Source organism: Candoia aspera, chromosome 14 (genome assembly GCF_035149785.1).
Source record: "Candoia aspera isolate rCanAsp1 chromosome 14, rCanAsp1.hap2, whole genome shotgun sequence".
Taxonomy (NCBI): Eukaryota; Metazoa; Chordata; class Lepidosauria; order Squamata; family Boidae; genus Candoia; species Candoia aspera.
Window position 1 is genome coordinate 4,064,629 of NC_086166.1, and position 22,101 is coordinate 4,086,729.

Genomic DNA, 22,101 nt, shown 5'->3' on the forward strand with positions numbered 1-22,101 from the left:
GCTGCCAATCATGATTTACAGCTCAATGTATATGCAGCTAGTCAACTGTGGTATGTTCAACAATGCTTAAACAAATCATGGCTTACCACAATGTTTTGAAACCAATCGCAAATCTAGATTCACTTTTCAAGGACTACTCCTTGATGTTTCCTAGATTAGATTATGGCAATATGTTCTACATGGAGCTGCCAGGGAGGATGGTTAGGAAGTGACACTTCAAGATTGCTCATCAGGTCTAGGTGCTATGATTGTGCTGTATCTTTTCAACAAATGCAATCTTTTCCTGGTTTTTTTCCAGGCCCAGTTCAAAGGGCATATCCACAAACTCTGGACTCTACAAATTGGTAGCATTTAGAAAATTGAATGTTCCCTGTGTTTTACACACTTGTGGTTTAATCTGCTAAATCCTGGCAATGCCTATGAGAATTGAGCCATTGTTTAAATTGGACATGCACAGTAAGGCTGCCTCTGTCTGTATAATGCATTTTTTAACGCTTTGCAAGAGTAAGTCGAAGTTGCATGTTGGTTAACGCCTTTCTTTTTGAGACTTTGGCTTGCTGCGCAAGGACAATGTTGAATGCATTATCCTTGCTTGAGTAACAATCACTTATTCCAAGCAGAGCTGTCCTTCCCTTTTGATACTAGTAATTAATCTGCCAGTGACTTCTCGGGGATCTAGATTGCTCTCTTTAATGAAGCGGGGATTCTCCGGTCTGGTTCCATTGCAAAGGGAAGAGGGGGAGGTGGGAAATGTTATCTCTGTCAGGGCACCTGGCTTCCTCTTTGATGGCCCCATAAATGAGTTGAGCAATGATGCCATGAGTAGGTAGGGCTGCCATAGCAACATATGGAGGAAAGTTATAGGGGGTAGAACTATCTCTTGGAGCTCAGTACCACAAAAGATACAATAAAGGTTGATAATTTGCAGAGCAATCCAGTCACTCAGCTGGAGTGCTCTGATGTTGGAGTGCTCTAAACCCAGGAAATGCAGCAGCTTGGCAGAATGGAACAGGGTTTTCAAGCCAAGGAAAGAAAGAATGGGATCAAGGCTTCTGAAATTACTTTATTTATTGAAGGTCATTGCAGAGATCTGGGAAGGCTTGAGACCCAGATCACCTTTCACTCTGCCCAATTCCTACCATGTACATCCTCCACCGTCACAGCTCTCCCACCTGGAAATTTTCCAACATCAGAAGCCAGAGAAGGAGAACAATATCTAATATCCTCCTTCCTCTCCAATCTCCAAGGAGGGGATCCAACTGCAGTCTCAGACCTCCTAGCAGAGCCTGCATTGTTCTGGGATCAGTGGCGTCTTTCCGCCTCTTTAACACCACACAGTTGTCTAGGGTTTGGGAAACTAAGCAGATTAACCATCTGCTCAGCTTTTGCCCCGCCACAAAGGCAGTTTCGCTGCATTTTTCTCAGAGATGGAGGACGAGTGGTACCCAGCCCCTGTATGACCAAGGAGGGTAGATTCACAGAATCTAATTAATCAGATTTAATGTCAGGAAAAAGGTTTCAGTCACCGAATCTTGGAAACTAGATGAGCAGATCCAGCCCTTATGTGTTGCTATTTATTTATTTATTTATTTATTTATTTATTTATTTATGTGTTTTATTTTATTTTGGGGGTGCCTTCAAGTCACTGTTGACCCCTGGCAACAGCCTGGACTAGCCCCTACAGTTTTCTTGGCAAGATTTCAGAAGTGGCTTGCCATTGCCTGCTTCCTAGGGCTGAGAGAGAGAGACTGGCCCAGAGTCACCCAGATGCATCCCTAACAGGTGGATTGATGCCTTGCTTAAGAAATAAGCTCTGGGTAATGTCTATCCGGGCCTCATCTGCCACACTTTGATAGCTTTCTTTCCCAGGCTCTAAAAGTACAATCACATATCGTTTCCCACTAATGGGAACTCCTATTTATCCCACATTCTGGATCTTTCTCCTGCCTCTAGCACCATGGCAATGTGCTTCTCTCCTTCAACCTCCCCGGTTGCTCTAAATCAACCTTTCTCAACCGTTTGACCCTGGAGGAATTCTTGAAACGTTCTTCAGGCCTCACTGAACCCCTGCACATTCAGGCTCAAAGATAGGCCAGAAGTTACCAAATTATTATATTTGTTTCATGGGTAGGCCTGTATATATGCACTAATGGTGTTCCTAACTAAAAATAAAGAATGAAACTTACCTCTTGAATGTGAACTTGCCCAAATTTGAAATATTTTTTTAAATAAATCATGATCTCCCAGGTAACCCCTAGTGACCTCTTGCAGAACCCGAGGGTGCCATGGAGCCCTGGTGGGGAAACCCTGCTCTAAAGTCTTCTGAAGAGCACAGATTCTGTATTATTGGTTATTCTATTTTATTACCCACATTTAAGGATACATATTCTTTCAAAGGTACTAACAAAGGTGTTTCCTTTGTGCATCCTTTCTTTTGCCCACCTTAAAAATGTACCTTTCTATTAAGATGGCTCAAGAAAAAAAGAAGAAAACGGAAGAAAGTGAAAAAATCCCTTATTTATTTCATATATTTATATTTATGTGTTTATTTATTTTTTAAAATTTGCATTCTCTGCCCAAGAATGCCAAGGAGGATGGCTAATAATAAAAATTCAATAAAATGCAAACCAAGCCATTTAAAAATTAGTTAAAGCACCATTAAAATTCATCAGTGGTACAAACTCCATCCAATTGAAGCCCAGTCCAGCAACGCTTTCCAGACTCTCCAAGGCTGGATGAGATCTTTACATGCAGCTGATGAATATCAGTGGATATCAAAGAAGGAATTCAGTTGGTTTTCCTTGGTAGAAAGTTCTAAAACCTGGTGTTAATCAAGACACTTCAGCTAGCATCCAACTGAAGTTCATGTACAGTCTGGATTTGCTAACTTGATTAGGCACTGCTTAATCTGTAGTTCAAGAATGTTCAAAATAGCAAGTTATACATCATCAACACCATCACCACCAACAAATATTAACATCTCCACCACTTATTGCGTTGTTCTGATTTCAGTGTTACAAGAGCTACTTAAGGCAATTGGTCCATCTCTCTAAAACTATTTAGCAACTATTCAATTGTCTTCTTCCAAAGTTCTGTCAAGAGGCCAATTACAAAGCCTGAAACTTTTGCATCCACGGCAGGGATGGTGAAGACATGGCTAAGCTTTATTCCTCACTGTCTCAGCCACCTTATCGTGGGACTAACTTCAGCATGATCGGCTTCTTTGGTACTAAGAATGCTTGTTTGCTCATCACCAAGGGAATCTGCAGCAGGGGGAGAGAACAAAGAAAGAACGGTTAGCAAACTGGGTAACCCAACTCAGCTTCCAGATTCACAAAGTCAAAGATCATGGCAAAAGGTCAACTAAGGGTTTTCCAGGTCCAAAAAGAACCATGGAACACAACCTCATGCATATATGGAGATCATCAATCCAACACCTTTGGGCAGTTTTAGGAGACTAGACAAAGAAGGGGCCAGTGTCAGGTTGTAACCCCTTATGGCTGTCCCTTTTCAGAAGGCAGTAAGACCTTTCTGCAACAGATATATTCCAAATCTGTCTTTCTCACCGGTGTTTCTTTGCAGACCCTAAACGAGAAGTGCTGCATAAGGATCGCGATGGCAAATTTCATGGTGACGAGAGCAAATCTCATCCCAATGCAGTTCCGGGGACCAGCTCCAAAGGGCAGGTATGCGTAGGGATCTATGTTGTCTTTGTTTTCTTTGCTGAACCTGGATGAACAGAGAAGGGAAAGGATGTCAGGCCCTGGAACAAGGAGATAGGACCTCCTCGTGTGTGAATGTGGTCCGTGCTTTGCTTAACAATGTCTTACCACATCACGGAGGTTCACAGAAAATGCAACACCACAAACAGGCAAACATTTTGACTGAGTGCATCATGTGAGCTCAGAATTAACAAGCTATGGATACACTCTTGTGTGAATTCAGTAATAACCATTGAGGTTGAAGGGGCTGACTTGGGTGCTAGCAACAGCTTTAATATCTCTGCCAGTCCTACCATTACATGAAACAAAACAAAACTTGACAACCCTTGATAAGGAAGATTCAAGACTGGATTTATCTTGGAGTCAGTTGAGACAACTGCTTTTTAGCAACTGCCAAGTACTCAAAGCATGGGAGAAGAATCCCTATAAGAATTAAGCCCCATACAATCAAGCCATATCTGCATTTTCTATGCTTCTTCATAGATGCAAGTATGTGATTTGCTTCTACCTCTCAGGCCTGAATTCCTCCGGTTCAGGCCAGTATTCAGGGATCCGATGCAGGACATAGGGTGAGATCATCACCACAGTGTCTTTTGGAACAGTCAACCCATTGATTTCAAGATCCATCTTGCAGACTCTTTCAATACGTCCTCCGAGGGGATACAGTCGTTGGGTCTCGTTCATCACCATGTCAAGATACTCCAACTGCATGATGGCGTCATACGTAATAGGTGCCTTGGGGATAATTAAAATAATTAATTTTCTTTTATATCCTGTCCACCTTTCCTCTGGCAGCTTGAGGCAAAACAAGCTGATCTCCCTTGCCCATTTCCACATTGACTCAGTGAGATCCATTGGTCTAAAATACGGTAAAGCTTCCATGAGCTTCATCTTGAAGAGAAGACAAACTTAATTCTTCCTCTGGTCTTAGCCAACCTTCTTAACAACTATGCCCCACTGGTGAATGGGGTATTCAACAGACCCATGTGATAAATTGGCATTTCTACCCCTAACGCTGCAAAATACTATTAATTCCCAGACATTCTTGCATAATCTAGAGTGGGCATCACATCCCTAAATAATAATACTGTTTGATTTGGATAAACAGAGAGGAGAGAGAGAGGAAGAGAAGGAGAGAGAGGGAAAGACTTCATTTCTAAGATGCTCTTTAATCTCTTTAAACCAGGAAATAGGCACATCCAAGCACTTAACAGGGGAATGAGGCAGCCATCATAAAACCTCTACTTTTCAACTAAGTATATAGTAATAATTAACCTTCCAAGGAGGTAAAAGTTCAGAAACATTCAGTGCTTGGTCTTGTCTCTTTGCAGGCAAGGTGAGATGCTGCCAGACAAGAAGATGTTTGAGGAGAGAAACCGGGTAATTCCCAGGAATGTAGACACAAACTCTCCAAACAATATTCAAGATTGCCTGGTTGGGTTTCATACAAGTAGTTCCAGGAGGTGGCTGAAAAGCTGAATTATAAGGGAAGTTAGCCTTGGGTGGGAAGAAATACCAGTTTTGGTCTGGATATATACAGTATGTGCCTGCTGTTTGGACAAGGTGGTTCCAATAGAAGAGAATTTATGCAAGCAAGCAATATCTGCAAGCAAACAACCAAGCTCAAAGAGCACCAAGGACTCCACTGTTTGGATGAGATAAGGGTTCACGTACTTGGACCTGACTCTAAAGGAGAGATTCTCAAGTAGCTATTAAGCTTATCATAAATCTAAGACCAGGAATGGGCGACGGAGGCCATCTAGTCAGTCTCCTGGGCAAAAATCCAACCTAAGTCATCCCGGACAGATATCTCTCAAGCTTTCACTTGAATACATCCGGTGAAGGAAACCTATCACTTCTCTGGATTGTTGATTACACTGTCAAACCGTCCAGTGTCAAAGAATAGATTTTTTTTTCTTAACATTGAACTCGACTCTGCATTAAGGCCATGTTTCTGTGCCTTACACGTTGGGTAACAGAGTCACGAGCTGCTTCTTGCATCACTAATCCAGTACTTTAGTCCACAGACATTATTACTGCTTTTAAACCATCCAAGCAAGGTGGAAACAATTCACTTTGGTGAACTCCATACCTATGAATTACAATCACACTCTTACCTTATTAGGTAGAACAGAATCTATTTCCTCTTGAAGCTTCTGTTGAACATCTGGGTGAGTGGCCAAGCTGTAGGCTACGTAACCAAGGGAATTACTAGTGGGTTCGTATCCAGCAAAAATGAAGATAAAAGCTTGGGCTAGAATTTCTTCATCAGTCAAGCCTGCAAAGCAAAACAAACAAACAGGGTGAGGAAGAAACTTTACTGTGTGCAAGCATTATGAGTTTGTACCAAGGATAATAATGGACCTTGCCTTGTATTGTTTTATGTACTTAGAAACACTGCCAAGGAAGTGCCAGACTTCCTAGGGCTTCATAGAACAACTTTGGTTGATGCTGACTTTACTTTAAAAAAATCATGTCTACTGTCTTTTACTTTAATCCATCAGTTGCTTGAAAAAGAACTTTGTGCTAAAGTTCAAGACAGATTTTTGACGTCTTGTCGATTGAGACTTGCAGGATCTACTGAAAAAAAAATCTTATTTTGCCAGGTCCCCATAAGTCCAAGGTTCTTTAAAATATCATGCTAAGTTGTGGAAAATAGCATTTGATCTACCCCAGGTATGTGGTTGTCATGGAGGAAATCTATCTATGTGGTCACTAAGAGTCGACAACGACTTGATGCCTCATAATAAATCAGTCGGGTATGTGGACTCTGCATACCAGTGCTGGCTACAGAACTGAGATGGTGCAAATTAATTCCAGTGAGGCCTGTTAAGTATGATGGCTAGAACCGTCTACATCATGCAGTTTCTAACAGAGCTATGTGTAGATCTGCCCTTTCCAACCTGGGTATGCTCCCAGAATTCCCCAGGCAGTATAACCATTGCTGACAATTCTGGGAGTTGAAGTCTACCTATCTGGAGGTTGCCAAAGGTTGGGAAATATTGCTGTAGGGCCGTGGGTCTCCAAGGAAATCAGAGGTTGCATGACAACGACTAAATGGGCATCTTATACTTGTGGACAACATCACAACACAAGTACAAGGGAAGGAATTTTTGCCATTAGACACATGTCATCATTTGGCCCCATGGAGACCCATATCTAGAGCATCTCTCCGGAGAGCTGGCTTTCCAGGAGAGATTCCGTCAATGCAAGACCACCTAAGAAGGGCAGCAGAAGACTTTGAAGTACAGCAATTGCCATTTTGCCCAGAGTTTCCCCAGCAATCTAATGGAGACATGTCTTATCTTTAGGACACCAGCCCTTCAGACAAATCTCCCCCTCTAAGGCTCTGGTGTTCCCATTCCTATAAGCCTTTCCTAGAGGCACAGAGCCCTGGCTTTTCTCCCATGCTTTGGGACAAGATAATAATTGAACCCACTTTGTTATGGGTGCTCCATCACTAGATGTTATTGAGAAAGGTTTCAGAGCCATTTGTCTGGGGTGGTGTGAAGATTCCTGCACCGGGCAGGTGGTTGGACCAGATAACCTCCAAGGTCACTCCCAACTCTATGATTCTGTGAAAGGGAGTGTTGTTACATCCAGTCTTGGCTAGGTACATGATTGTTATATGGGCATTATATTGCATTTTTTTTCCCTTTGAGTTTGGCCGCCTGGGATATTTCTTGGCTGCTTACAGCCATAAATTACAAGTGGGGTGGCCAGGACTTACAAATGCAATGAATCAATCGATAGAAATGCATAATTTATTAGGCTGAGTTTTTAAGGAGGATTTTACTGTAAACCGCCCAGAGTACCCCTCTTGGGGGGAGATGGGCGGTAATAGAAATGTGAATAATGAATAAATAAATAAATAAAAATAATGTTAAACAGAATTAGAGCCAGTTTGGTGTTGTGGTTAAGACAACAGGCTGGGAACCGGAAGAGTGTGAATTCTAGTCCTGCCTTAGGCATGAAAGCCAGCTGGGTGACCTTGGGCCAGTCCTCTCTCAGCCCAAGAGCCAATCAGGTGTGATATGAGAGTTCTAGTCCCGCCTTAGGCACAAAGCCAGCTGGGTGAACTTGGGCCAGTCCCTCTCTCTCAGCCCTGGGAAGGAGGCAATGGCAAACCACTTTCAAGAAACCTTGCCAAGAAAACTGCAGGGACTTGTCCAGGCCGTCTCTGAGAATCGGACACGATTGTATGGATTAAAAAAAAAAAAAAAGAGGAATTGGACAGCATTACTTTTATAGGAGTGATTCATTCCATTGCTTGCCGAGCTGTCCTTGGATGTTTGGGAGTCAATCATCATCTGGAGGAAATCCACACGGCTCTGGGGATCAAACGAATGGACCAATGAAAACAGAACCAGAAGTAAAAGATCCCTTAGGGGTCACTAAGCACGGAGTAGGGGACAAATACACATGTGCAAATTCTTTTAACTGGGGAAAACTTTGGGTGATGTTTCCCTCAACCAAGACCACGATGTTCACCTTTAAGTTTTAGCAGAGTCTTAGTGCTCACCCCTTGGCCTTCAGCCAGTCGTGATTCCTTCATTTTTGTAAAAGACTTGGTGAAGAAATTCAGAGCTTCTTGAGGAAAAACAGATATGTTCAATGCCTTAAGAAGTGGAATTAAAGCTGGGAAGGTAACTGAAAAAGAAATTAATTGTGAAGATATGGCCATGTCCCTGGAGGAAAAGATTATTTTGTCACACATTTGTTTCCTTCAAGAATCCAAGCTATGAATAAGCATTTACTCAGGTTTACCCAGAAGGCCAGAGTCTGCAAATGCCAATGGCCATTTTGCTGGTGCATTAAGAATCTCTGGATTACTCAAAGATGCCGCCTTGTCTATGAAGACACAGTGTAAGGATGTGCCTGTATTACATCATGAGAAACGCAAACCAGTGGCATTATCACGTCATCTCCCATATAGACTATTGCAATGCTCTCTACATGGGGCTACCCTTGAAGAGTATCCAGAAGCTTCAACTGGTCCAGAATGTGGCCACATGGGTAGTTATTGGTGCCTCAAGATTGGCACATGTGACACCACTCCTGCGCAAGCTGCACTGGGTGCCAATTTGCTTCCGGGTCCAATTCAAGGTGTTGGTCATCACCTTTAAAGCCCTACATGGCATGGGGCCAGGGTACCTGAGGGACCGTCTCATCCCCATGACATCGGCCTGTCCCACCCGGTCAAGCAGAGAGGGCATGCTACGGACCCCATCAACAAAGGAATTTCATCTAGCAGGGTCCAGGAGGCGGGCCTTCTCTGCTAGATGAAATTCCTTTGTTGGTGCCCGGCCTTTGGAATATCTTGCCCTGGAGGTGAGGTGGGCTCCTTCGCTCCCAGACCTCCAGAAGAATTTAAAAACCTGGTTCTGCCACCTTGCCTGGGATGGGAAGGGCAATAGCTCTGCCTGGGGGTGGTTGGCGCCGTAGTGCCCTCCCCATTGAATGAGAGATTTTCACCACAAGGGTCATGTATTTATCTATTTATAATGATATTTATATTGTAATTTATGTTTTATGGTTTTAATTTGTTTATTGTGTTGTAAACCGCCCAGAGTCCCCCTGTGGGGGAGATGGGCAGTGGCAGAAATGTGAAATATAAATAAATATAAATAAATTATCAGTCCTCCATTGGGAGCAGGCACCAGTCAACCATAGACTCATGTCTGCTCCTCAGTTTAATTTTGTGTAGCCTTGGCCCATTTTCAAAAGCTCTCTGTGAAAGATCAGTCCAAGCTGATCAGAAAGGGGAAGAAAAACAGAGACAGAAAAGGCAGTGGTGCTCCACCCATTTTGGCTCCAGCCAGACACACCTATAGAACAATGAAAGCAATGTCACCCCACAAGCTCCACCCCTTTTGGATGTGCATGTTATGTCATGCTCAATCACCCAATCTTCTGTCAACAGATTGCAAGCATAAGGGAGCATCTCCTTATAGAAGAAAATTTTCCTATCTTCAAGCTCAGATGGCAGCAGCATTTCCTACCTACAGAACGAAACGGGGAGGAAAGTTTCTTCTGGAAAGTGAAAAGTTAGGGGAGGCTGCCCTGGGTCACAGATATCAGAACTTACATGCTATAATAATCCGTGGATCAAAGGCTCTAAACTTGGTAAACCTTCTGATCTGCTGGACGAAAGGATCTTTGGGATTGTTCATGGAATTGATGTCTACACCAAATGAGGTACTGGTGACAACATCCATGCTGTAGGCCCCAAAGACTCTAAGAGGAGAAAGGAAAGAAACAGATAACCTAAGGTGCAGGTGTTTTGTTATTGAAGATTTAGGAAATGGCTATAAAGCCAGACAGAAGATGCATGAAAACATTTGTAGCAAACAGAGAAATCCACAGCTTCCTGATGGCGTTGGTATGTTAAACATCAGCATTTGGCTTGATGGCTCTCATTTCTCTGCCTTCCAGCTGCTTGGCTCAGCAGCCCAGGTCATTGCCCATCCTAGAATAGGTACTTTGGGCAAATACATCCATTTGGTTTCTCACCATTTCTGTTTTTCTATTTCTGATCTTTACAGATATTAAATTTGTCATCATTGAGATAGATGATTGATTGATAGATAGATAGATAGATAGATAGATAGATAGGAGATAGATAGATGGATAGATGGATAGTAGATAGATGGATAGATGGATAGATGGATAGATGGATGGATAGATAGATAGATAGATAGATAGGAGATAGATAGATAGATAGATAGATAGATGGATGGATGGATGGATGGATGGATGGATGGATAGATAGATAGATAGATAGATAGATAGGAGATAGATGATAGTTGATTGATAGATAGATAGATAGATAGATAGATAGATAGATAGATAGATGATAGATAGATGGATAGTTGGATAGTAGATAGATGGATAGATGGATAGATGGATAGATGGATGGATAGATAGGAGATAGATAGATGGATAGATGGATAGATGGATGGATGGATGGATGGATGGATGGATGGATAGATAGGAGATAGATAGATGGATAGATGGATAGATGGATGGATGGATGGATGGATGGATGGATAGATAGGAGATAGATGATAGTTGATTGATAGATAGATAGATAGATAGATAGATAGATAGATAGATAGATAGATAGATAGATAGATAGATAGATAGAAGAGAGACATACTAAAATGTCAGTGTTTTGGTGCACATCTCCCCAAGTTACATTTCTCGAAACCTATGCATTTTAATCTGCAATTTTCTCCAGTGTAACATACATAGGATTTGCAAACAAACTCTGCTAATATAATGCATTTCTCTATATTATTTTCATCAACAGAGGCATTTTTGTACAGATTTGTCCCAAACATACGTTTCAAATGTGAAATGTATCGCAACATTGGGAACGGTACACATTTTAAATGATAGCCACTTTTCAGATTGTTCACTGGTTGGGAAATGAGAAATTGTTTTCAATGCAAAATTGCTAAATCAATTTCTCCCGCGTCCCTACTAGTGACAGCACTGGATTATCTTGCTGGTCCAAAGAACTTACTCTTTCACATCTATGGGCTCATCATTTTCCATTTTCCTCTGAACATTTTGCATTAAAATCTCCCCATAGTGTTTAATGATGGGAAACATCTGAAAAACAAACCCACAGACACAGTTTTAAACATTTATGGACAGTTTCCTTTCTTAGCTGCTGATGTGTTCCAAAAAAGCCTGTGGCTAACTCATAAATAATTGCAAATTCAGCCCTGATGAAGATAGTGGCATTCTTTCTTATTTTGATGTTGACATCTTCCTCAAACTTCAGCAAAGGATCGTTACCTTGTCGTGGTGCTGGAGCTTGAGCACCTCAATGATTTCATGAGCTAAACCGTGAAGGGCCACCCAAGACGGGAAGGTCATGACAGAGAGGTCAGACTAAAGGCGATCCCGGGGGAAGGTAATGGCAACCCACCCCAGTATTCCTGCCGTGAAAACTAAATGGATCAGTACAACCAGAGATACGTCGGTATACCATCGGAAGATGAGACCCCCAGGTCGGAAGATGGTCAAAATGCTACTGGGGAGGAACAGAGGATGAACTCAACTAGCCCCAGACGTGATGACGCAGCTAGCTCAAAGCCGAAAGGACGGCTAGCGGCCGACGGTGCTGGTGGTGAACGGCGAATCCGATGTTCTAAGGATCAACACACCATTGGCACCTGGAATGTAAGATCTATGAGCCAGGCAAATTGGATATGGTTATTGGTGAGATGTCAAGAATAAAGATAGACATTTTGGGCGTCAGTGAACTGAAATGGACTGGAATGGGCCACTTCACATCAAATGACCATCAGATCTACTACTGTGGATAAGAGGACCACAGAAGAAATGGAGTAGCCTTCATAATTAATAGTCAAGTGGCTAAATCAGTGCTTGGATACAATCCAAAAAACGACAGAATGATCTCAATTCAAATTCAGGGCAAGCCATCTAACATCAAAGTGATCCAAATATACGCCCCAACCACAGATGCTGAAGAAGCTGAGGTAGAGCAGTTCTATGAGGATCTGCAGCACCTACTGGACAGCACGCCTAAAAGAGATGTTATTTTCATCACGGGAGACTGGAATGCTAAGGTGGGCAGTCAAATGACACCTGGAATTACAGGTAAGCATGGCCTGGGAGAACAAAATGAAGCAGGACACAGGCTGATAGAATTTTGCCAAGACAACTCACTCTGCATAACAAACACTCTCTTCCAACAACCTAAGAGACGGCTTTATACATGGACTTCACCAGATGGACAACACCGAAATCAGATTGACTACATCCTTTGCAGCCAAAGGTGGCGGACATCTATACAGTCGGTAAAAACAAGTCCTGGAGCTGACTGTAGTTCAGATCACGAACTTCTTATTGCACAACTTAGGATCAGACTAAAGAGATTAAGGAAGACCCACAGATCAGCTAGATATGAGCTCACTAATATTCCTAAGGAATATGTGGTGGAGGTGAAGAATAGATTTAAGGGACTGGATTTAGTAGATAGGGTCCCGGAAGAACTATGGACAGAAGTTCGCAACATTGTTCAGGAGGTGGCAACAAAATACATCCCAAAGAAAGAGAAAACCAAGAAGGCAAAATGGCTGTCTGCTGAGACACTAGAAGTAGCCCCAGAAAGAAGGAAAGCAAAAGGCAACAGTGATAGGGGGAGATATGCCCAATTCAATGCAAAATTCCAGAGGTTAGCCAGAAGAGATAAGGAATTATTTTTAAACAAGCAATGCGTGGAAGTGGAAGAAGACAATAGAATAGGAAGGACAAGAGACCTCTTCCAGAAAATTAGAAACATTGGAGGTAAATTCCAGGCCAAAATGGGTATGATCAAAAACAAAGATGGCAAGGACCTAACAGAAGAAGAAGAGATCAAGAAAAGGTGGCAAGAATATACGGAAGACCTGTATAGGAAGGATAACAATATCGGGGATAGCTTTGATGGTGTGGTCAGTGAGCTAGAGCCAGACATCCTGAAGAGTGAGGTTGAGTGGGCCTTAAGAAGCATTGCTAATAACAAGGCAGCAGGAGACGACGGCATCCCAGCTGAACTGTTCAAAATCTTGCAAGATGATGCTGTCAAGGTAATGCATGCTATATGCCAGCAAATTTGGAAAACACAAGAATGGCCATCAGATTGGAAAAAATCAACTTATATCCCCATACCAAAAAAGGGAAACACTAAAGAATGTTCAAACTATCGAACAGTGGCACTCATTTCACATGCCAGTAAGGTAATGCTCAAGATCCTGCAAGGTAGACTTCAGCAATTCATGGAGCGAGAATTGCCAGATGTACAAGCTGGGTTTAGAAAAGGCAGAGGAACTAGGGACCAAATTGCCAATATCTGCTGGATAATGGAAAAAGCCAGGGAGTTTCAGAAAAACATATATTTCTGTTTTATTGACTATTTTAAAGCCTTTGACTGTGTGGACCATAACAAATTGTGGCAAGTTCTTAGTGGTATGGGGATACCAAGTCATCTTGTATGCCTCCTGAAGAATCTGTATAACCACCAAGTAGCAACAATAAGAACAGACCACAGAACAACAGACTGGTTTAAGATTGGGAAAGGAGTACAGCAGGGCTGTATACTCTCACCCTACCTATTCAACTTGTACGCAGAACACATCATGTGACACCCTGGACTTGAGGAATCCAAGGTTGGAGTTAAAATCGCTGGAAGAAACATTAACAATCTCAGATATGCAGATGATACCACTTTGATGGCTGAAAGTGAAGAGGAACTGAGGAGCCTTATGATGAAGGTGAAAGAAGAAAGTGCAAAAGCTGGCTTGCAGCTAAACCTCAAAAAAACCAAGATTATGGCAACCAGCTTGATTGATAACTGGCAAATAGAGGGAGAAAATGTAGAAGCAGTGAAAGACTTTGTATTTCTAGGTGCAAAGATTACTGCAGATGCTGACTGCAGTCAGGAAATCAGAAGACGCTTAATCCTTGGGAGAAGAGCAATGACAAATCTCAATAAAATAGTTAAGAGCAGAGACATCACACTGACAACAAAGGTCCGCATAGTTAAAGCAATGGTGCTCCCCGTAGTAACATATGGCTGTGAGAGCTGGACCATAAGGAAGGCTGAGCGAAGGAAGATGGATGCTTTTGAACTGTGGTGTTGGAGGAAAATTCTGAGAGTGCCTTGGACTGCAAGAAGATCAAACCAGTCCATACTCCAGGAAATAAAGCCAGACTGCTCACTGGAGGGAATGATATGAAAGGCAAAACTGAAATACTTTGGCCACCTAATGAGAAGACAGGACATCCTGGAGAAGATGCTGATGCTAGGGAGAGTGGAAGGCAAAAGGAAGAGGGACCGACCAAGGGCAAGATGGATGGATGACATTCTAGAGGTGACAGACTCGTCCCTGGGGGAGCTGGGGGTGTTGACGACCGACAGGAAGCTCTGGCGTGGGCTGGCCCATGAAGTCACGAAGAGTGACATTCATTTAGAGTGACTAAATGAATAAACAACAAACATGTTCCTCAAAATTATTTTTTCTTTCTCCATAGGGCATTTTAGGACTGAAATTGACAGGGCTGCTGATCTGGTCCATGGTCAATGTTCTCTGAATATCTATTATGGCTTTTTGCAGGACTAAAATGTCTCCTGAGATGTATGGCCCTTAAGGTCCACAAGGTTTACTCCTAAGTAAGCAATCCTAGGATTGCGTGGTAAATTCATCTTATGATAAAAAAAGAAGAGGACAGATCACCCTAAACATGCAATGTAGGAATCACTCTTCCTATGAGAGGGGTGAGGCACACTTCCTGGTATCCCCAGTTGGGGTGGAAGATGGGAAACAGCTCTTCTCTGTCTTCCTACTTGCATAACACCTCAAAAGAAGAGATCCCCTCTTAGTTTTTGTAGTTTTCTTTCTTCTATTTGAGGGTATCTTGGGAGTGCAAAAAGGGGCAATATTTTGAGGATCACTGGTCAGTTGCATATTATCCCCTCCCACTGAGCGAGCAACTAGGAAAACTTAGAGCTCTTAAGAGGAAGCATCCTCTTGTTGTTGACCCCACAGTCAATTGTTGTTGCAGTTGAGTACAAAGAGAACATTCTGGAACATACTGTCTTCAGATTTTGCATGTTGGTCATAGAATAGAAGTGGGGTTGCTATTATGTCAATGCTGCATAACCTGAAAAACCTACATAATTGAGAGAGATGACACAATTATCTCCTTTAAGATTTTGTTTAATAACTGTTTCCTTCCTTCCTTCCTCTCTCCCCTTTCCTTCCTTCCTTCCTTCCTTCCTTCCTTCCTTCCTCTCTCCCTTTTCCTTCCTTCCTTCCTTCCTTCCACAAAAAATTCAGCTCTAGCTTTGGGGGAGGAAATGATACTTAGACAGAACAACTGGACCAGTGTCTCTCAACCTCAGCCGCTTTAAGATGGGTGAACTTCAACTCCAAGAATTCCCCAGCCAGCCATGCTGTTCACCCATCTTAAAGTGGCTGAGGTTGAGAGACACTGAACTGGACACTGTTTGAAGAAAGAAGTTGAGAAACTGGGTCAATAGAGGCAACTCTCCATTCTTTAAGGTTTTTCTTTTTACCTCTTTCAGCTTCCCACTGGTGAAGGTTGGAGAGAGCACAGTGCGAATCCTCTTCCATTGTTCATCTTGGGCCAAAGAGACCGCATTTTTCAAGAGGGATGGTGCAAGAAAATCCTAGAGGTCAGGTAGAAAATGTATCACAATATTCAGATTTGAAAATTCAGACATGTCTGAAGAAACTTACGAATGCAAACACCACCAGGTACCCTGATGGCTAAGTGATAAATTCACCCCTATTTTGGGGTGAAGGCATCTACCACCTGCACCCAAATGTGGTGCAGCTTAAAACTGATTTAAGCAAAAAGAAAAAAAACTCACCCCAGAATCAATTTCACCTCTTTCAGAATATGAGAGAAAAAATCCTGCAATCCACCTTTCTTCCAACCCTCTTCTGATTTAAGACACACAGCAATTCATTTTGCTATCTGATGGTTTAAGATGGAGGACACTTACTCGCCGGTTGGTAAAGGCAGTGTGGCATTCCTTCACTAGGACAGTCTTAATAATTTTGGGATCCAATACAGAAATTACAGGTTGCCGGCCATCATAAATTCTGCATTAAGAATAAAGAAACACAAGGAGATTCCGATTATTTTTTAAAGATATAGTATATTGCTCTGAGCTTATAGCACAGTCTTTCCTACTTGGCACCTGCTCTAGTTTGCTGGAATAGATCTTCCATCAACCCCATCCAGCATTTCAGAGGAGGATGGGATGTGTAGTCTGGTATTGCTGAAGGATCCTGAATTGGGACAGACTTATTGCGATGGTAGTGTTTATGGAGAGTCTAAAACAGAGTGACTGATAGTCATATGTCACAGCAGACTGTAGCAATCAGAAGAGTTCCTAGTTTTATTTATTTATTTGTTTATTTAATTTTTATCCCACCTTCATTATTTTTATAAATAACTCAAGGTGGGGAACAAGGTGAGTTGGGCTGAGAGGGAGGGACTGGCCCAAGGTCACCCAACCAGCTTTCATGCCTAAGGCAGGACTAGAACTCTCCTACTACACCTGATTGGCTGAGAGAAAGGGACTGGCCCAAGGTCACCCAACCAGCTTTCAGGCCTAAGGCGGGACTAGAACTCTCAGTCTCCTGGTTTCTAGCCCAGCACCTTAACCACTAGACCAAACTTAGCCACTCTTTTCCAGATACTGGAGATGATGGAATTAATGTCTATCTTTTCTTTCTTCCCTATACGCAGCAACTTGCCCCAATGCTCCATCTACCCACTCATCCAGTTGCCCAGTTCTGAACAGAGTTAACGTAACTGGGATCACATGGAGGAATGTAGTCAATCTTGGGTCACCTTGAAAGGCTAAAATGGGACATCAGATTGTAGGGTTGCAGTCTAGACAGAGAAGTTGACAAAATTCTAGCTGAAGGCAACGCCAAGCCACTTCTTTCCTGTTGCCAAGAAAACTCCATGGAGAAACATGGATTAAAATTGTGGGAGTGAAAGTCCACCCGTCTTAAAGTGGCTGAGCTTGAGAAACACTGAACTGGACATTATTCGAAGAAAGAAGCTGAGAAACTGAGTCAACAGAGGACATTCTCCATTCTTTTAATGGAGTCTGTGAAATAACCAGGAGAACGTTTGAGAAAAAGGACCTTTTATGTTAACTAGTAGATTGCACAACCACCAGCATTTCCCTGGTGAAAATAGGGATGTGCATGCCTGCAATGTCTTAGATTTTCATAGATCAATTTGTGAGCCTGCCCTCCCTCTTGCCTTTCATGGCAGAGAGAGCTCTTTACTGTTCACTCTTTCCTGTTAGATCTGCTTACTTTCTGGAAAGAAAATGCTCTGCTCTTTTAAAACCCAAGAGGATAATCTACCAGCAAAGCATATTTGAAAAGGGTAACTATTTATTCTATTGCAGCACCAGTAACGAAGCCATTCTTTTGGCTGGGAGCTTATCAACGGATAGCCACGGTGTAGCTATTGTATAGCTGGTCCAGCGTTTCCCCCTCAATGGATTTGTGTGGGGTTGTACAGCTTTAAAGAAGTCAGAAGAAGCAGTGAAAAATATGCGGGAGGGTTCCAAAGAGAAGATGGCAATATCTGGATTTCTGGTTAATTCTATAATTGAGACAAGGTAGCTACGCAATACACAGCCAAAGGCCCTTGGGTTGCTAGAACTAAGGAAGCATTTCTTTCACCCTGTAAACCCTGTAAACCAGTGTTTCTCAACCTTGGGAACTTTAAGAAGTGTGGACTTCAACTCCCAGAATTCTCCAGCCAGCCATGCTGGCTGGAGAATTCTGGGAGTTGAAGTCCACACTTCTTAAAGTTCCCAAGGTTGAGAAACACTGCTGTAAACATATGTGTAATAAAGAAAAGGTGCATCTTCACTCAGAAATTTAGACTACAACTCTAAGCAACCTGATTTAGAAGTAAATACCATTTCATCAAGCTGATGAGAGGCAGGGACCAATTCAGAGTCACCAAACCCACAGACGAATTTTCAATGTTTGCTTGTTTCTTTATTGTCTTCTTCTTTCTTTTTTCCTTTAGGATACTTTCTCTCTGGGCCACGCCTAGTCTCCATAGATCTGGGCTGAGAACTAGAAATGTGTAATAAATAGATTGCTCACCTCCAGATTTTCCCGTATTTCTTGAAGCACTCGCTGTCAAACTCCATGAACCCCTGGGGAAAGGGTTTAAGAAGGTTAGAAAAATGATTTGTTGGATTTGATGAACCGCTCAGCTTGCAAACAGAAGGTATGTATCCCAGGCTGCGTTAGGACTTAGTGGGCCCTACACACGTTGGCCTTTCCATCACAATAATGGTATTAAAAAGTGTATTTCATCCGTCTGTCAACATTTTCTTCATTTTTACAGAGAAGTAAGGTATAGTAAATAATGTATGCATTATTTTGTAACAATAATCAGCTGTTGCCAATTATGACATCTGCTGCTTATCATCAACCTACTAAATTTTAGCATTCATGCTACCCCTATAGGTTACAAAGGAGGTGGTTCGTTTGATGTTCAGATTTGGTGAGTTACTTGCCTGCTTTTAATAAAAGGCAGGGGAACAAATAAATAATTATTAACAGGCATGAAGACAAATGAATTCTACATTGCTTTTACTCTTTCAGATTAAAAAGAAATGAAACTCTTTTGTGGGCCCTAGGCGCTGTGCCCACTGTGTCTAATGGATTAGTTGGTCCTGGATGTATCTACCAATACTCACTTTGCGGTAATTCAGGATGGATCCTACGTAGGGCAGTAAGGTTGGACCGGGAATTCCCAACCTATTGAGAGTTCGAAATGGCCAACTTCCATATCTTGAGAGAGAGAGAGAAAGGAACGTGATTCAAGCATGGCCATGAGATGTTTGCTGAACTAAGCGTTATTGACGAAACCTTAGTCAGATGTCTTCAGGATGAATTTTAACAAATCACTGCTAACTAACCACAGTGACTGAGTTCATAAAACCTGCAAAGCCCAGATTGTGGCACGGTGCAACAGGGGAAGCAGGTCACGGGTTTCATAGATTCAGGGGAACTAAAGGGTCAATGCAATATCTCATGCCAAAGTTGTGGGACCTGTTCTTTATCAACATAATGCATAAAGCAGACCCTCAGTGTCCTACTGCAGATTTCTCTCTCTTGCATGTCTCTATGGATCCTCATTTTTTGCTTTTAGGCATGGTGCCAGCCAGGATATCATTGCTGAAGGGAGAATACAATCATGCCTGATAAAGACTATGAGGCTAAGGGAAAGCGACCTCATCATGGCAAGAGGGCCTCTTGCAAAATAAAGTGTTTGTTTAGGTACATTTGGAGACATTGGTGTTAATCATCTGAGATGCACTTTTTGTTTTCACCCTACTCCAGGTAAGACTAGACCTGCTTGATTTAATTCCTCCCTTTATTTCTGGAGCTCAAAGGGGTGTACATAGTATTCCCTCCTTCAGTTTCACCTGGATAACATCCTCCTGAAGTGGTGTATAACATATGGGAGATATTGGACATAGACTGCAAGCTACTGCATTTTACTGGTCTGGATAACATCAGCAGAGATCCATATCTCTCCTCTAAATAATTATCCTCCAAACATCTGCATTTTTGAACATGAAACTAGAGGCACGCATCAAGCCCATTTCAGTTTTACGTTTAAGACGTGAAAAAAGACAGCTTCTTGCACTTTTCAACGTAGGAGGAGAAAAGGGTAAGGTTGCAAACAAGTGCCACGTACCGAAATCTCTTCTGCACCTGGCCACCCTATTCTCCTTCTTAAAATAACTTAACTGAGATTTAATGATATTGATCCTGGTAAATGATCCACGAGCTTCTTTTTACAAGCCTGGGTGAGGTATGTCATAAGTATGCCAAGCAGCCATCAGTTTTTTAAAATACCTCGTTCCAGATGGAAGTCCTGTGATTTGCTCTAAATAATTGTTTTCAAATCTTCTTTGAAAACAGCCTGGAGATCTCCATTAACCCAGTTTATAATCTTAACCTCAAGGTGGTCAGTTTGTTCGTCCTCATACTTGTCAGAGAAAGAGATTTACATACAACCCATCCTAAGAATTAATGGCATAGGGAGATCTGAATGAGGAGCTTCAAGTTTTGAAGACTAATTTCTTAATGACTACACTTAGCTAAGTGTACTCTAGATCAGTGTTTCCTAACCTTGGCAAGTTTAAGATGGGTGGACTTCAACTCCCAGAATTCCCCAGCCAGCATAATCTAATCCCCATACTGGCTGGGGAATTCTGGGAGTTGAAGTCCACCCATCTTAAATTTGCCAAGGTTGAGAAACACTGCTGTAGACAGAGGGTCAGACCTGATTCATTATCATAATCTGTAGTGGGATTCCTAGCTGTCAGTCAACACATAGAAACCTGTTTCTTCCACCATGGTTCTAGGTGATCTTACTCTTTGCAGTCTGGTGACCCCCAGAGGACCCTGTTATGTTGAAACTTAGAAGCCACCATTTTCTTGTTCTCTCAGAGCAATTAGGAAAAAGAACAAAAAGAAAAGAAAAAGAGGAAAGTAACAGTAGGATACATACATCAGTAGAAGTCCCATCAAAACCATGAGCATTAACCACGTCTCAATGGGCAAGGTAGGAAGAAGATCCATCCTGCTTCTTGATTCTTTTGGCCTGACGGTCCTTCTCTGGGCTTCAGCTAAGATTCTGTTGGGTTTCTGGCGTTGATCAGAGCGCGTCCACGGCAATCTTCCCACACGTTCTTTGCCAGCCTTCCTATGACTGGAAGAATGAGCCGGTCCTGATGTGATTTCTGTTATATTTAATTGCAAAAGGGGAGGAGTCAAAGCTCCTCTTACTGAAAGGTGATAGACGGAGAAGGCAGATTAACCTGCATGCTCCCTTGTGAAAGAGCAATTCATGCCAGCTTTGTTAACAAGAACTCAGTGTACTGAGGAACTTTTTTTTCCTTAACCAAACACACACACACACACAGTTTATCAGTGTGTGTTTTTTGTTAAGCAATCGCAGCTCGTTTCAAATGTCCACCATCAGGAACCTGCATCTATATGTAGCTGAAGCACCACAACTTAGCTTTTGCAGGGTGTGAGGCAAGACTCTTTATTCATGGACTAAAAATCGTTGCATACCATTTCCCATCTATACAGCCCTTAAGCGAGTGGCAACAAGTCTATAAAGCAAACAAGCCAATCCAAGTTGAGTCAACCGGTAGTCACCACATCCATGTTATTAATAGCCTTGTGGGTGTTAGGTCCCATTGCATTCTCCTGGTCTGAATTTCCCAGCCTAGCCAGAGCCCTGAGATTCCCAAGAAGTTCCCAAAGGCAACATGAAAAGATAAGCTTTCACAACGCGCCTAAAAACAAGTTGTTCACTTAGGAGGTGCCCCTACAAAGGAGATCACATCTGTATTGCCAGCCAATTTAATAGATGATAGCAGGACCTTCCCTTTCCTAAGATAATTAATTTTTAAAAGCACCCTCAGGGTAGGATTTGGAGGCTGGTATCTGGAGAGCCAGGTTGGTGTAGTGGCTAAGGCACCAGGCTAGAAACTGGGAGATGGTGAATTCTCGTCCCACCTTAGGCACAAAGCCAGCTGGGCCACCTTGGGCCAGTCACTCTCTCTTGGCCCTAGGAAGGAGGCAATGGCAAACCACTTCTGAAAAACCTCGCCAAGAAAACTGCAGGGACTTGTCCAGGCAGTCTCCGAAAATCGGACACAATTGAACAGATTTTTAAAAAAATTGGATGAACAGGAGGGCCTCCAAAACATAAACTCTAGTTTATCATATTTTGAAGTAAGGGAAACAAGGCATAT

The 22,101-nt window shown here is 42.4% G+C and overlaps 1 protein-coding gene across 1 annotated transcript; it reads right to left on the bottom strand.

Moving 5' to 3' along the window:
- Nucleotides 1-2,530: 2,530 nt before the first annotated feature.
- On the bottom strand, nt 2,531-21,047 carry LOC134505481 (cytochrome P450 3A8-like). The gene is made up of 13 exons (XM_063315197.1): nt 20,844-21,047; nt 19,018-19,111; nt 18,416-18,468; nt 16,270-16,369; nt 15,817-15,930; nt 11,251-11,339; nt 9,811-9,959; nt 8,245-8,372; nt 7,966-8,053; nt 5,840-6,000; nt 4,231-4,457; nt 3,567-3,729; nt 2,531-3,263 (listed from the first exon to the last, which is right to left on the bottom strand). The coding sequence occupies exons 1-13, from the start codon at nt 20,912-20,914 to the stop codon at nt 3,189-3,191; spliced, it is 1,512 nt and encodes a 503-aa protein (XP_063171267.1). The 5' UTR covers nt 20,915-21,047; the 3' UTR covers nt 2,531-3,188.
- Nucleotides 21,048-22,101: the final 1,054 nt, after the last annotated feature.